Source organism: Oryctolagus cuniculus, chromosome 11, assembly GCF_051225735.1.
Source record: "Oryctolagus cuniculus isolate XC-2025 breed Fujian yellow rabbit chromosome 11, ASM5122573v1, whole genome shotgun sequence".
Taxonomy (NCBI): Eukaryota; Metazoa; Chordata; class Mammalia; order Lagomorpha; family Leporidae; genus Oryctolagus; species Oryctolagus cuniculus.
In genome coordinates, this window is record NC_142877.1 from 58,289,000 (window position 1) to 58,303,932 (window position 14,933).

Genomic DNA, 14,933 nt, shown 5'->3' on the forward strand with positions numbered 1-14,933 from the left:
TCTGAGGGCTGTGATCACACCTATTCAACTATAGGCAGCTGACAGAACTTCTAGAAAACAAAAACTACTCAAAATGTAAATGTTCAATAGTTATTGGATAAAATGGAATAAATTATCCTGGTTACTGGTAGCAGAACTAACCAACTTATGTAGCCAGCTAAATGAAACAAGATTCTAGGAGCCAGCGCCGTGGCTCACGTGGTTAATCCTCCGCCTGCAGCGTCGGCATCCTCTTCTAGTCCAGCTCTCTGCTGTGGTCCAAGATGGCAGTGAAGGATGGTCCAGGTGCTTGGGCCCTTAACCGGCATGGGAGACCAGGAAGAAGTGCCTGGCTCCTGGCTTCAGGCTGGTGGAGTGCCGGCCATAGCAGCCATGTGGGGAGTGAACCAACGGAAGAAAGACCTTTCTCTCTGTCTCTCTCTCTGTCTATAACTCTACCTGTCAAAGAAGTTTTAAAAAATATGCAATCAGATTTTAAGGAAAGACCAAACTCTCAACAGTTCCAGAACTAAAAAATTATGTTGCAGATATCATCTCATGTTTGAACTCTTTGCAACAAAGTAGGTATTATTTAAAAAAAAAATACTATCTAATGTCCTGAAATAGATAGAACTGATTGACTGATTTTTTAAAAAGTAAATAACATATAATTGAAAATTACAGTAGAAACGCTAAAGGAAGTAGTGCAGCTTGTTACAACATTCGGCATAAAGAAGAGCGTTAGACAAAACTCTTTAGGAAAATATCCTGAATGAAGCTGTATTTAAGCTAAAACCATACATAATATGACCCACCAGTGAAAAAATTTCAAGGAAAGAGAAAACATTACAGCAGCCCAGAAGTAGAAAAGAGCATAACATCTTCACAGAACAGAAGACTAGCACAGCAAAACAAGCAAGGGATGATTTAGGACCATTACATGGAAATGCAATCATCAAGGACCTAAAAAACCAGAGCAGGCAGTCTGAATATTGTCCCAAGGGAACTGGAACTCCAGTGAGAGGCTTCAAGAGATCTTCAAAAAAAAACCACTCTGGTTGCGCCTTTACCTTGGGCTTCCAATAGACTTTTGGGCAGTTTAGAAGCATAAGAAAGCAGAAAGACCTAATCCTTAGGTCACTGTGGGATCAACACAGAGACAGAGGAAAGAGGCCAAGAGCAGAATGATTTTAACTTACAGCCTTGACTGTGGTCGGTCCTGTTTACCTCAAAAAACCCAGATGAGGAGAGAGCATTTTTCTGTTCATGAACACAGATCATGTAAAATAACTTCATTTCTATAGCACTCTTCATAAAAAAAAAAAAAGCCTTTCATAATGGTTCGATACTACATCAACATGGTAATAAAGAGACATTAATAAGGACCCCGTGTTATCTCTGCTGTAACACTCAACAGTGGCAGTCCTGTGTATCACTGGTTAAATCACCCCTCAACTCTTGATTGACAAGTAATACAATAAAATCATGGCTTAGCTAAATGTTCACCTCACCCACTGTAGACTCATGCTGATGGTCCCGTCCTCCAATCTAACTTCTCTCATGTTTCTGCACACAGACCAGGCCATAGCCAGGAATCTGTAATGAGAAATTATACAGCATCAACAATATTCATCTTGGTGGGACTAACGGATGATCCAAATCTACAGATACTGCTTCTTGTCTTTCTGTTTCTGACCTACTTCTTGTGTATTTTTGGGAACCTGGCCATCATCATTCTCACCTTGGTGGATTCTCACCTCAAAACACCCATGTACTTTTTCCTCCGCAATTTATCTGTGCTGGAGGTCTCTTTCACAAGTGTCTCCATTCCCAGATTCCTCTACACAATGGCAACTGGGGACAATACTATGACCTATAATGCATGCTTCACTCAACTGTTTTTTGTTTTCTTCTTGTATGTGACTGAGTTCTTTCTCCTGACAGCCATGTCCTATGATCGCTACGTGGCCATCTGCAAACCCCTGCATTACATGACCATCATGAGCAACAGAGTCTGCATCAGGATCCTCATGGGGTGTGTCATGCTCACTCTAATCATCGTCATCCCACCATTTATTCTGCTCTTTGATCTCGAGTTTTGTGACTCTAATATCATAGATCACTTTGGCTGTGATGTAGGGCCCATGCTGAAGATCACCTGCTCCGACACCGAGTTTTTGGAGCACTTGGTCTTCATCTTGGCTGTGCTGACGCTTCTGTTCACGTTAGGGTGTGTGATTACATCCTACACACACATCATCAGGACCATTCTCAGATTCCCTTCCGCTCAGCAGAGGACAAAGGCTTTTTCCACTTGTTCTTCTCACATAATTGTGGTTTCCATCACTTACGGAAGCTGCATCTTCATCTATATTAAGCCGTCTGCAAAAGAAGGGGTGGCTTTGAATAAGGTGGTGGCAGTGCTCACCACCTCAGTTACTCCAGTTATGAACCCCTTCATTTACACCCTGAGGAACAAGCAGGTGATACAAGCTTTCAAAGACCTGAACAAAAAGATTGCAGCCATCTCAAGGAAGTAAAGGCCTACCAGATGCAAAATGACAAATCAAAAATAAGTCTTTATATGTCTCTCATTGTCCCCTAACTCTGTGTTACTCATGGTTGTACGTCACAGCCCGATTCTACTAAACCAGAGCCCAATCTTCATGCAGATATAACCTTTCTACTCATCCTATTTAGAAATATATAAGAATGAATCTTCAGCAAATATCTATAACAACATGTCCATTTTATTCTCAGGACCAAGAAATGTAGACAGCACTGCAAGTACACTGAGTTTGCAATTTAAATGCTGGTAAGCCTTCCAAACATTGGGGCAAGGAGCTAGTTTGGTATGCTGAAGAAGCAAGATCTTTGTGTTGAGATAAACTTATGTTCAAAACCTACACTACTGCTGTGGAGTATTTTCATGGGTCACTTCTCTGCTCCTGATGTGCCTCAACTGTAATTTTAAAAAGACTATTTTTTTTACTTTACATAAAATTTACATTAAAGATAGATATTCATATATATATATATATATATACACATACATACAAAAACACACACATTGCCGGCACAGTGTCTAATACAAGGAGAGAAAATGATTCAACAAAGAAATCAAAACAGAGTCCACATGACATCAGACCACCTTGAAAGTCTCTGAGGATGTTGCCCCATTGCTAACTGCGTTTTCACATTGTTAATGAGACTGCCACTGATTCATTAGTCACTTCTGAAACATGGTCACCAAGGACTATTTGTTGTTCAAGCAGAGGTTCCCTGTACACTGGTGGCAATATAATGCTATGGTTGCTACTGTAGAAAGTGGCAGGGAGGCAGGCTCCCTGCCCAGGAAATTCAGGTGAGCTCCTCAGACAAACCAGGAAGAAATATTCCTTTGTCTCTACACCACGCTTCTCTCCCACTGAACAGAGGAAATAGGAGATGTTGTATCAGATGCCTTTGGTATCAGACTCTGTGAAGAAGAGGGGTAGTGAGCCTGACCTACTACTAGAGGCAATGAAACCCTAAGCTAGAATTGTCTCTTGAACTGTCTACCATCAGACTGTCCATTGTCACAGGTGGGTGTGAATGTGTGAGTTGTATGTGTGTGCACATGAGCCCTTATCCATGCATTCTGTGCAGGGTGAAGCTGGGGGCTGACATAAGTGGAACGCAAGAGTGCAGAAGGAAGCACACACAAGCCACCTGAACATCTTGATGCCCCTCGAACTTTGGTTTTCTCAAGGACTCCTAAACAAGAGCTGTTACCAAAATAAGTGTGCAATTGTTATGATGCAATTTTCCACATGGCCTAAACACAGACAGAGGGTGCATACAATCAGTTTTTAAATCTGGTGTTCAGTTAGATCTAAGTGATACTTCCAAATGGAGTTTGACAATCATGTCTAGTAAGTTCCTATTCTGAAGGAACATAACATTAAAAATTTCCTGCTTTGGTCACTTTATCCTTCATCCTAGCCATAACTACCATGAAAGGGACTATTACTACAGAAACAGGTCAATGAAAAGCTGTAGGAAGGACATATCCATCCAATAATATTCATGAACATCAAGAAATCAGATACCAGTATTATAAATGACTATACAGGGATTTCATTTTATTATCTACCTGTTATTTAAGTCCTTCTTGACTCTTTCTTGGGAATTATAGCATTCAGACTCTCCTTGAACCTAAACAATCCAGGCCATTGGCAGCCTCTGTCCCAAATGAAAACTAAGTGAAGTTTGTCCCAAAAACAAGTAGGTCAAAGTGTCAGAAACATATTTAAAAATTCACTCAGTAGAGAGTGGATGAAGGAAAAAAGAACTGTATTAATCATTTTTACAGCTACTAAAGTGACAGTGTGAATAGGTAACATTGCTTAGACTAAGTTAGCAAGGACTATCTATCAATGCTAATTTAAAAAACTATGTGGAGTGCGGGAAGGGGAGTCGATGTGACACAGACATCAGCGGGGAGAGGAGGGATGCCCAGGGCTCCGAGTCCACACATCAGCTCTGGAAGCGGAGGTGAGCTCAGTAACCCGAGACATTGGCGGGGAAACAGCGGACAGAATTTTAGAGGGAAGCGGGCATTGAAGCGGGAAAGTTCAACAGACTGACCACAGGAGAGAAGGAAAAATAAATAAATAAATAAATAAAAAGGTGGGGGGCGTACAGGTACAGACAAGTTCCACTCTCTGCCAACCTTGCAAAAGCTAGCAAGAGACAAAGAGCTGGGATATACACAATAAAAGGGGAGAGTTAAGGCTACAATTCAGTAGCCTAGGCAACCCAGTGGGAGTTCAGAGGAGAAACAGAGCCTGCACAGACTCTTTGGGTAGAAGCCAGAGATCGGAAGCTAAATACCATCAATTCTGCACAGCCGTGCGGTGAGGTATTACTTACCCCCTGAATAAATTAAATAAATAAATAAATAAATAAAAAGAGAGAGATTTACCACGCATAACCTGAGGGTGTCACCTTTGCACACCTGTAACCCTGAAGAACCAAGCAGAGCTCTCAGGCCACACCCATCTCAAGCCTCCAAGGCTCCTCCAACAGCAGGCAGTCCACTTAACACGGACACAGTATAAAAAAAAAAAAAACTCACATTGAGGGAAACAGAATTAACCATGCCAAGCAATAAACACAGAAATCGAGGGAACACATCAAGGTGGCATGTACCAATGCCATCTCACTAGTCCAAGTGATCAATTTCAGTTCACAATTGATCATAATGAAAGGATTAAGAGTCAAAGGGAGCACATAAACAAGTCTAGTACCTGCTAACACTAACCGATGGAATAAATAAAGGGGAGAGTGATCCAACATGGGAAGTGAGATACTCAGCAGACTCATAGAATGGCAGATGTCCTAAATAGCACTCTGGCCTCAGAATAAGCCCTAAAGGCATTCAGATCTGGCTGAAAAGCCCATGAGAGTATTTCAGGCATGGAAAGCCAAGACACTCTGGCAAAAGATCTCTGTGAGTGAGATCTCAGTGGAAAGAACAGGTCTTCAAAGAAGGAGGTACCTTTCTCTGAAGGGAGGAGAGAACCTCCACTTTGACTATGAGCTTGTCTAAACAAGATAAGAATCGGAGAACTCAGAGGGCTTCCATAGCCTTGGAAACTCATGACTGGAGCATAGGGAGATTACTGATGCCATAGACAGCAGTGTCAATTGGTAAAGTCAACAACAGGAGTCACTGTGCACTTACTCCTCATGTAGGATCTCTGTCCTTAATGTGCTGTGCATTGAGATTTAATGCTATAACGAGTACTCAAACAATATATTTCACTTTGTGTTTCTATGGGGGTGCAAACTGTTGAAATCTTTACTTAATGCATACTAAACTGATCCTCTGTAAAAAAAAAAAGAAAGAAAAGAAAAGAAACTATCAACTCCCAACTTGACTCTCACTGGGATTAAACATGACAATAGGTCTGATCTGATTTCATCATCATTAAAAAAAATCATCTATTATTTTTCACTTTATGTTTCTGTGTGGGAGAAACTGTTGAAATCCTTACTTAATGTATACTAAGCTGATCTTCTGTATATTAAGATAATCGAAAATGAATCTTGATGTGAATGGAAGGGGAGAGGGAGTGGGAAAGGGGAGTGTTGTGGGTGGGAGGGACGGTATGGGGGGGAAGCCATTGTAATCCATTATTCGTACTTTGGAAACTTATATTCATTAAATAAATAAATAAATAAAAATTCAAAAAAAAAAAAGAAAAAGAAAAAAAAAGAAATCGAGGGAACAAGATCAACGATGAAACTATGACACCTCCAAATAAACAAAACACCCCAAGCCAAGATTATGAAGATGATGAGATAGAAGAAATGCAAGATACGGATTTCAAAAAATTTATGATAAGAACATTTAGAACTTTTCAAAAGCAAATCCTTGAACTATAGAAATCCTTATTGGACAGGATTGAAAATCTCTCTCATGAAAATGAAATTTTAAGGAAGAATCAAAATGAAACGCAGAAACTAGTAGAACAGGAAAGTGTGATAGTGAAAAGAAATCAAAATGAAATGAAGAGCTCAATAGATCAAATGACAAACACATTAGAGAGCCTTAAAAACAGAGTCAGTGAAAAAGAAGAGAGAATATCGGACTTAGAAGACAGAGCACAGGAAAACATACAGTCAAACCAAAGAAAAGAAGAGGAAATTAGAAATCTAAAAAATATTGTTGGGCATCTGCAGGATACTATCAAAAAAAACAATATTCAAGTTCTAGGAGTTCCTGAAGGCATGGAGAGAGAGAAAGGATTAGAAGGCCTTTTTAGTGAGATACTAGCAGAGAACTTTCCAGGTTTGGAGAAGGACAGAGACATCCTAGTACAGGAAGCTCATAGAACCCCCAGTAAACACGACCAAAAGAGATCCTCACCATGACACGTTGTAATTAAACTCACCACAGTGAAACATAAAGAAAAGATCCTAAAATGTGCAAGAGAGAACCGTCAGATTACTCTCAGAGGATCTCCAATCAGACTCACAGCAGACTTCTCATCAGAAACACTACAGGCTAGGAGGGAATGGCGAGACATAGTACAGGTGCTAAGAGAGAAAAATTGCCAGCCCAGAATATTATATCCTGCTAAGCTCTCATTTGTGAATGAAGGTGAAATAAAGACCTTTCATAGCAAACAGAAATTGAAAGACTTTGTGGCCACTCGACCAGTCCGGCCCTGCAAAAGATACTTAAAGATGTGCTACACTCAGAAACACAGAAACATGGCCATCAATATGAAAGAAGGGAAAGGAAGAACACCTACCAGTAAAAGAGCATGGGAAGCTCAAAGCATATACTAGAAAATATCTCCGGGAAGATGGCAGGGCAAAGTCACTATGTATCAATAGTCACATTAAACGTGAATGGCCTGAACTGTCCAGTTAAAAGACACAGACTGGCTGACTAGCTTAAGTAACAACACCCAACTATTTGTTGCCTACAAGAAACACATCTCTGTAACAAAGAGGCATGCAGACTGAAAGTGAAAGTTTGGAAAAAAATATTCCATGCCAACAAAAACCAAAAAAAAGCAGGTGTGACCATATTAATATCAGACAAAATAAACTTTAATACAAAAACTGTTAAGAGAGACTAAGAGGGGAACTATATAATGATTAAGGGTTCAATTCAACAGGAAGATGTAACTATTATAAATGTATATGCACCTAATTACAGGGCACCAGTCTATTTAAAAGATATGTTAAGGGACTTAAAGGGAGACTTAGATTCCAATACAATAGTACTGGGGGACTTCAATACTCCACTCTCAGAAATGGATAGATCATCCAGACAGAAGATCAACAAGGAAACAGCAGATTTAATCGACACTATTGCCCAAATGAATCTAACAGATATCTACAGAACTTTCAATCCTACATCTAAAGAGTTTACATTCTTCTCAGCAGTGCATGGAACCTTCTCTAGGATTGATCACATACTAGGTCATAAAGCAAGTCTCAGCAAATTTAAAAGAATTAGAATCATACCATGCAGCATCTCAGACCACAGCGGAATGAAGCTGGAAATTAGCAACTCAGGAAACCCCAGAAAGTATGCAAACACATGGAGACTGAACAACATGCTCCTGAATGAACACTGGGTCATTCAAGAAATCAAAAAAGAAATCAGAAACTTTCTGGAAGTAAATGAGGATAACAACACAACATATCAAAACGTATGGGATACGGCAAAAGCAGTATTGAGAGGCAAGTTTACAGCAATAGGTGCCTACATCAAGAAATTGGAAAGGCACCAAATACATGAGCTTTCAGCGCATCTCAAGGACCTAGAAAATTTGCAGCAAACCAGACCCAAAGCTAGTAGGAGAAGAGAAATAATTAAAATCAGAGAAGAAATTAACAGGATTGAATCCAAAAAAAAAAAAAAAAAAACATTACAAAATATCAGCCAAGCAAAGAGCTGGTTTTTTGAAAAAATAAACAAAATTGACACCCCATTGGCCCAACTAACTAAAAAAAGAAGAGAAAAGACCCAAATCAATAAAATCAGAGATGAAAAAGGGAACATAACAACAGACACCACAGAAATAAAAAGAATCATCAGAAATTACTACAAGGACTTGTATGCCAGCAAACAGGGAAACCTATCAGAAATGGATAGATTCCTGGACACATGCACCTACCTAAATTGAACCAGGAAGACATAAAAAACCTAAATAGACCCATAACTGAAAAAGAAATTGAAACCGTAATAAAGGCCCTCCCAACAAAGAAAAGCCCAGGACCAGATGGATTCACTGCTGAATTCTACCAGACATTTAAAGAAGAACTGATTCCATTTCTTCTCAAACTATTCAGAACAATCGAAAAAGATGGAATCCTCCCAAATTCTTTCTATGAAGCCAGCATCACCTTAATCCCTAAGCCAGAGAAAGATGCAGCACTGAAAGAAAATTATAGACCAATATCCCTGATGAACATAGCCGCAAAAATCCTCAATAAAATTCTCGCCAGTAGAATACAACAACACATCAGGAAAATCATCCACCAAGACCAAGTGGGATTTATCCCTGGTATGCAGGGATGGTTCAACATTCGCAAATCAATCAATGTGATTCACCACATTAACAGACTGCAGAAGCAAAACCATATGATTATCTCAATAGACGCAGAGAAAGCATCTGATAAAATACAACACCCTTTCATGATGAAAACTCTAAGCAAACTGGGTATAGAAGGAACATTCCTCAATATAATCAAAGCAATTTATGAAAAACCCACAGCCAGCATCCTACTGAATGTGGAAAAGTTGGAAGCATTTCCACTGAGATCTGGCACCAGACAGGGATGCCCACTCTCACCACTGCTATTTAACATAGTTCTGGAAGTTTTAGCCAGAGCCATCAGACAAGAAAAAGAAATTAAAGGAATACAAAATGAGAAGGAAGAAGTCAAAATATCCCTCTTTGCAGATGATATGATTCTTTACTTAGGGGACCCAAAGACCTCTACTAAGAAACTATTGGAACTCATAGAGGAGTTTGGCAAAGTGGCAGGATATAAAATCAATGCACAAAAATCAACAGCCTTTGTATACACAAGCAATGCCATGGCTGAAAAAGAACTGCTAAGATAAATCCCATTCAAATAGCTACAAAAACAATCAAATACCTTGGAATAAACTTAACCAAGGACGTTAAAGATCTCTACGATGAGAATTACAAAATCTTAAAGAAAGAAATAGAAGAGGATACCAAAAAATGGAAAAATCTTCCATGCTCATGGATTGAAAGAATCAACATCATCAAAATGTCCATTCTCCCAAAAGCAATTTATAGATTCAATGCAATCCCAATCAGGATACCAAAGACATTTTTCTCAGATCTAGAAAAAATGATGCTGAAATTCATATGGAGGAACAAGAGACCTTGAATAGCTAAAGCAATCTTGTACAACAAAACCAAAGCCGGAGGCATCACAATACCAGATTTCAGGACATACTACAGGGCAGTTGTAATCAAAACAGCATGGTACTGGTACAGAAACAGATGGATAGACCAATGGAACAGAATAGAAACACCAGAAATCAACCCAAACATCTACAGCCAACTTATATTAGATCAAGGATCTAAAACCAATTCCTGGAGCAAGGACAGTCTATTCAATAAATGGTGCTGCGAAAACTGGATTTCCACGTGCAGAAGCATGAAGCAAGGCCCCTACCTTACACCTTACACAAAAATGAACTCAACGTGGATTAAAGACCTAAATCTACGACCTGACACCATCAAGTTATTAGAGAACATTGGAGAAACCCTTCAAGATATTGGCACAGGCAAAGAGTTTCTGGAAAAGACCCGGGAGGCACAGGCAGTCAAAGCCAAAATCAATTATTGGGATTGCATCAAATTGAGAAGTTTCTGTACTGCAAAAAGAAACAGTCAGGAGAGAGAAGAGGCAACCGACAGAATGGGACAAAATATTTGCAAACTATGCAACAGATAAAGGGTTAATAACCAGAATCTACAAAGAGATCAAGAAATTCCACAAAAACAAAACAAACAACCCACTTAAGAGATGGGCCAACGACCTCAATGGACATTTTTCAAAAGAGGAAATCCAAATGGCCAACAGGCACATGAAAAAATGTTCCAGGTCACTAGCAATCAGGGAAATGTAAATCAAAACCACAAAGAGGTTTCACCTCACCCCAGTTAGAATGGCTCACATTCAGAAATCTACCAACAACAGATGCTGGCGAGGATGTGGGGAAAAAGGGACACTACCCCAGTGTTGGTGGGAATGCAAACTGGTCAAGCCACTATGGAAGTCAGTCTGGAGATTCCTCAGAAACCTGAATATAACCCTACCATTCAACCCAGCCATCCCACTCCTTGGAATTTACCCAAAGGAAATTAAATTGGCAAACAAAAAAGCTGTCTGCACCCTAATGTTTATTGCAGCTCAATTCAAATAGCCAAGACCTGGAACCAACCTAAAAGCCCATCAACGGTAGACTGGATAAAGAAATTATGGGATATGTTCTCTTTAGAATACTATACCGCAGTAAGAAACAACAAAATCCAGTCATTTGCAACAAAATGGAGGAATCTGGAACACATCATGCTGAGTGAAATAAGCCAGTCCCAAAGGGACAAACACAATGTGTTCTCCCTGATTGGTGACAACTGACTGAACACCAAAAAGGAAACCTGCTGAAGTGAAATGGACACTATGAGAAACGGTGACTTGATCAGCATAGCCCTGACTGTTAATGAACAACTTAATACATTATCCCTCTTAGTAGTTTTTTTGTCTGCTCTACTTAATATGACTGGTTTAATTCTGTAATTAATACACAGTTATTCTTAAGTGTTGAAATTTAACTGAAATGTGATCCCTGTTAAACATAAGAGTGGGAATAAGAGAGGGAAGAGATGTACAATTTGGGACATGCTCAGGCTGACTTGCCCCAAATGGTAGAGTTAGAAACATACCAGGGGACTCCAATTTAATCCCATCAAGGTGGCATGTACCAATGCCATCTCACTAGTCCAAGTGATCAATTTCAGTTCACAATTGATCATAATGAAAGGACTAAGAGTCAAAGGGAGCACATAAACAAGTCTAGTACCTGCTAACACTAACCGATGGAATAAATAAAGGGGAGAGTGATCCAACATGGGAAGCGAGATACTCAGCAGACTCATAGAATGGCGGATGTCCTAAACAGCACTCTGGCCTCAGAATCAGCCCTAAAGGCATTCGGATCTGGCTGAAAAGCCCATGAGAGTATTTCAGGCATGGAAAGCCAAGACACTCTGGCAAAAAGATCTCTGTGAGTGAGATCCCAGTGGAAAGAACAGGTCTTCAAAGAAGGAGGTACCTTTCTCTGAAGGGAGGAGAGAACCTCCACTTTGACTATGACCTTGTCTAAACAAGATAAGAGTCGGAGAACTCAAGGGGCTTCCATAGCCTTGGAAACTCATGACTGGAGCATGGGGAGATTACTGATGCCATAGACAGGAGTGTCAATTGGTAAAGTCAACAACAGGAGTCACTGTGCACTTACTCCTCATGTAGGATCTCTGTCCTTAATGTGCTGCACATTGAGACTTAATGCTATAACGAGTACTCAAACAGTATATTTCACTTTGTGTTTCTATGAGGGTGCAAACTGTTGAAAGCTTTACTTAATGTATACTAAACTGATCTTCGGTTAAAAAAAAAGAAGAAATTATCAATTACCAACTTGACTCTCACTGGGATTAAACATGACAATGGGTCTGATCTGATTTCATCATCATTTAAAAAATCATCTATTATTTTTCACTTTATGCTTCTGTGTGGGAGAAAACTGTTGAAATCTTTACTTAATGTATGCTAAACTGATCTTCTGTATATAAAGAGAATCGAAAATGAATCTTGATGTGAATGGAAGGGGGGAGGGAGTGGGAGAGGGGAGGGTTGTGGGCGGGAGGGACGTTATGGGGGGGAAGCCATTGTAATCCATAAGCCGTACTTTGGAAATTTATATTCATTAAATAAAAGTTAAAAAAAAAAAACCTATGTGGATTCTGAGGACTGGGTGCTACTGAAAGCGAGGGTGGAACCCTCTGAGCTCTGCCCCGACCCAACACATCACAAAACGACCAAGTCAGTTCACAATTAGGCTCCAGAAAAACTGTCTTCATACCAATTCAGAGGATTCAGAAACCCTTCTGCCTAAGCAATGCCAACCCCGGGCTTAGAAATATTTTCTTTCACTTCTACACAAAAATGACAAAACAAAGATATATCTTTGTGTTATAAATGTTCATCTTCTTGAGAGACAACGTGAAGCAGAAATAGGACTTTTTAAATTTTTTTTTAATTTTTTATTACCTTGCAATACTTGAACATTTCAGGGGGTGCCAAGCAAACTCTCAATACACATGGGGCAGCAGAAACATCAACCAGGCAATCAGGCCTTCCCAGGACTTTATCTTCTTGTGGGAGCCCAGCAGCTCCTCCCTTCAAGTTCCTTATGCACCCTATAATACATCATTGTGAGACAGAGCCGCCCACTGTGCTGTGGAGCACTGAACCCCTTGTTCCTCCATGACTCGTGTGGGTCCCCATGATCCAACCTCCCGCCACTTCTTCTTGCCCACCCACCCCAAAATCACGTTCCTAAAGAACTAACACTTGTAAATGAATGTGCTCCTGTTGAATTTCATCACAACACAAAACGTTCAACATGAAATCCTAGCCCATTGACACTTCTTACTTTTGAAAACTGAGCATTTCACTATGGTAGAAAAAAACAAACATAGATGATGATGAGAAGGAAGAAAATTTCAAATTGGTCAGGATTTCATCCACAATAACATAAAATAAAACCTGTAGGTCAAAGCAATATTGTTGAGAAACTGCATCCCGGGCATACGATTTATGTTTTCTTTGTTTTTTTTTTACTAGACATATTTAAAAATATGATTTACAATCTAATATTAGAAATCTAAGTTCTATTAGATATTTCCCATAGGAGTTTCCTACACAGAGGCACGGCTGTGCTACACATTGATGACCAAGTAAAAGAAGAGGAAGTGCACAGGAGCTTGCTTGCAGGACCTTTGTCAGCTTCTAACGCCAGCTTCCGTGACACCTCTCTGCAGGTCCAGTCCTTCTCGACTTGGCACAAGGCAGGGATGAGAAATCAGACAGTTTTAACAACCTTCATCCTGCGGGGACTGACAGACAACCCAAAACTCCAAGTTCTGCTTTTTGTGTTTTTGTTTCTCGCCTACTTGTTCAGTGTGGCTGGAAACCTCACCATCATCACCTCACACTTCTGGATTCTCACCTTAAAACCCCCATGTATTTTTTTCTCCGAAATTTCTCTTTCTTAGAAGTCTTGTTCACCACAGTCTGCATTCCCAGATTCCTGTACACAATGACAACTGGAGATAATACCGTGACCTACAACGCTTGTGCCACCCAATTATTTTTTGTGGTCCTCCTAGGGGCCACAGAGTTTTTCCTGCTGGCCACCATGTCCTATGACCGCTACGTGGCCATCTGCAAGCCCCTGCACTACACGACCATCATGAACACCAGGGGCTACCTCATCCTTGTCCTCTGCTCTTGGCTCGCTGGCCTCTTAATTGTCCTCCCACCTCTCAGCATGGGCCTCCAGCTGGAATTCTGTGCCTCGAATGTGATCGATCATTTTGGCTGTGACGCATCTCCCATTCTACAGATAACTTGCTCTGACACGGTGTTAATTGAGAAAGTCGTCTTGAGTTTGGCCATACTGACCCTCATGATTACCCTAGGGTGTGTAGTGCTTTCCTATGCATGCATCCTCAAGACCATTCTAGAGTTCCCCTCTGCTCAGCAAAGGAAGAAGGCCTTTTCCACCTGCTCCTCCCACATGATTGTGGTCTCCATCTCCTATGGCAGCTGCATCTTCATCTACATCAAACCTTCAGCAAAGGAAGGAGTGGCCATGAATAAGGTGGTGTCAGTCCTCATAACTTCAGTTGCCCCTTTGCTTAACCCATTCATTTATGCGCTTCGAAACAAACAAGTGAAGGAAGCCTTTCAGATCACTGTGAAAAGGATCGCCTTTCTCACCAACAGGTGAGAACACTTCCTGCTTGTTGACACTAACTCTAATTTACATCGCCATAGCCCTTGAGCAACATTAATGAATTTGACAAATATGTGGCTACTATTCAAAAGAATCACCAATCTAATCTTTCCACAAGAACATTTCTCTCTGAAAATCCAAACACCAAAACCAACCAATGTCTTTTGCTACCTTTTAAGTTTATTTTATTCAGAATGGCTTCCTCAATTATTGCATGCTCCACAGATTAGATTCTCCAATGCTCAGTGTCATAAAAAAACACGAATAAAGGAAAAAGTTGTATTCCTAGAGAGCCATATCATGGTGCGGAATCTAAAGA

At 40.2% G+C, this 14,933-nt stretch overlaps 1 protein-coding gene and 1 pseudogene across 1 annotated transcript; both read left to right on the top strand.

Moving 5' to 3' along the window:
• Window positions 1-1,580: 1,580 nt before the first annotated feature.
• LOC149123484 (olfactory receptor 6C2-like) lies at window positions 1,581-2,519 on the top strand. Its single transcript, XM_089309050.1, has one exon. The coding sequence runs from the start codon at window positions 1,581-1,583 to the stop codon at window positions 2,517-2,519; it is 939 nt and encodes a 312-aa protein (XP_089165176.1).
• An 11,151-nt stretch (window positions 2,520-13,670) lies between these two features.
• On the top strand, window positions 13,671-14,608 carry LOC100344978 (olfactory receptor 6C2-like; annotated as a pseudogene).
• Window positions 14,609-14,933: the final 325 nt, after the last annotated feature.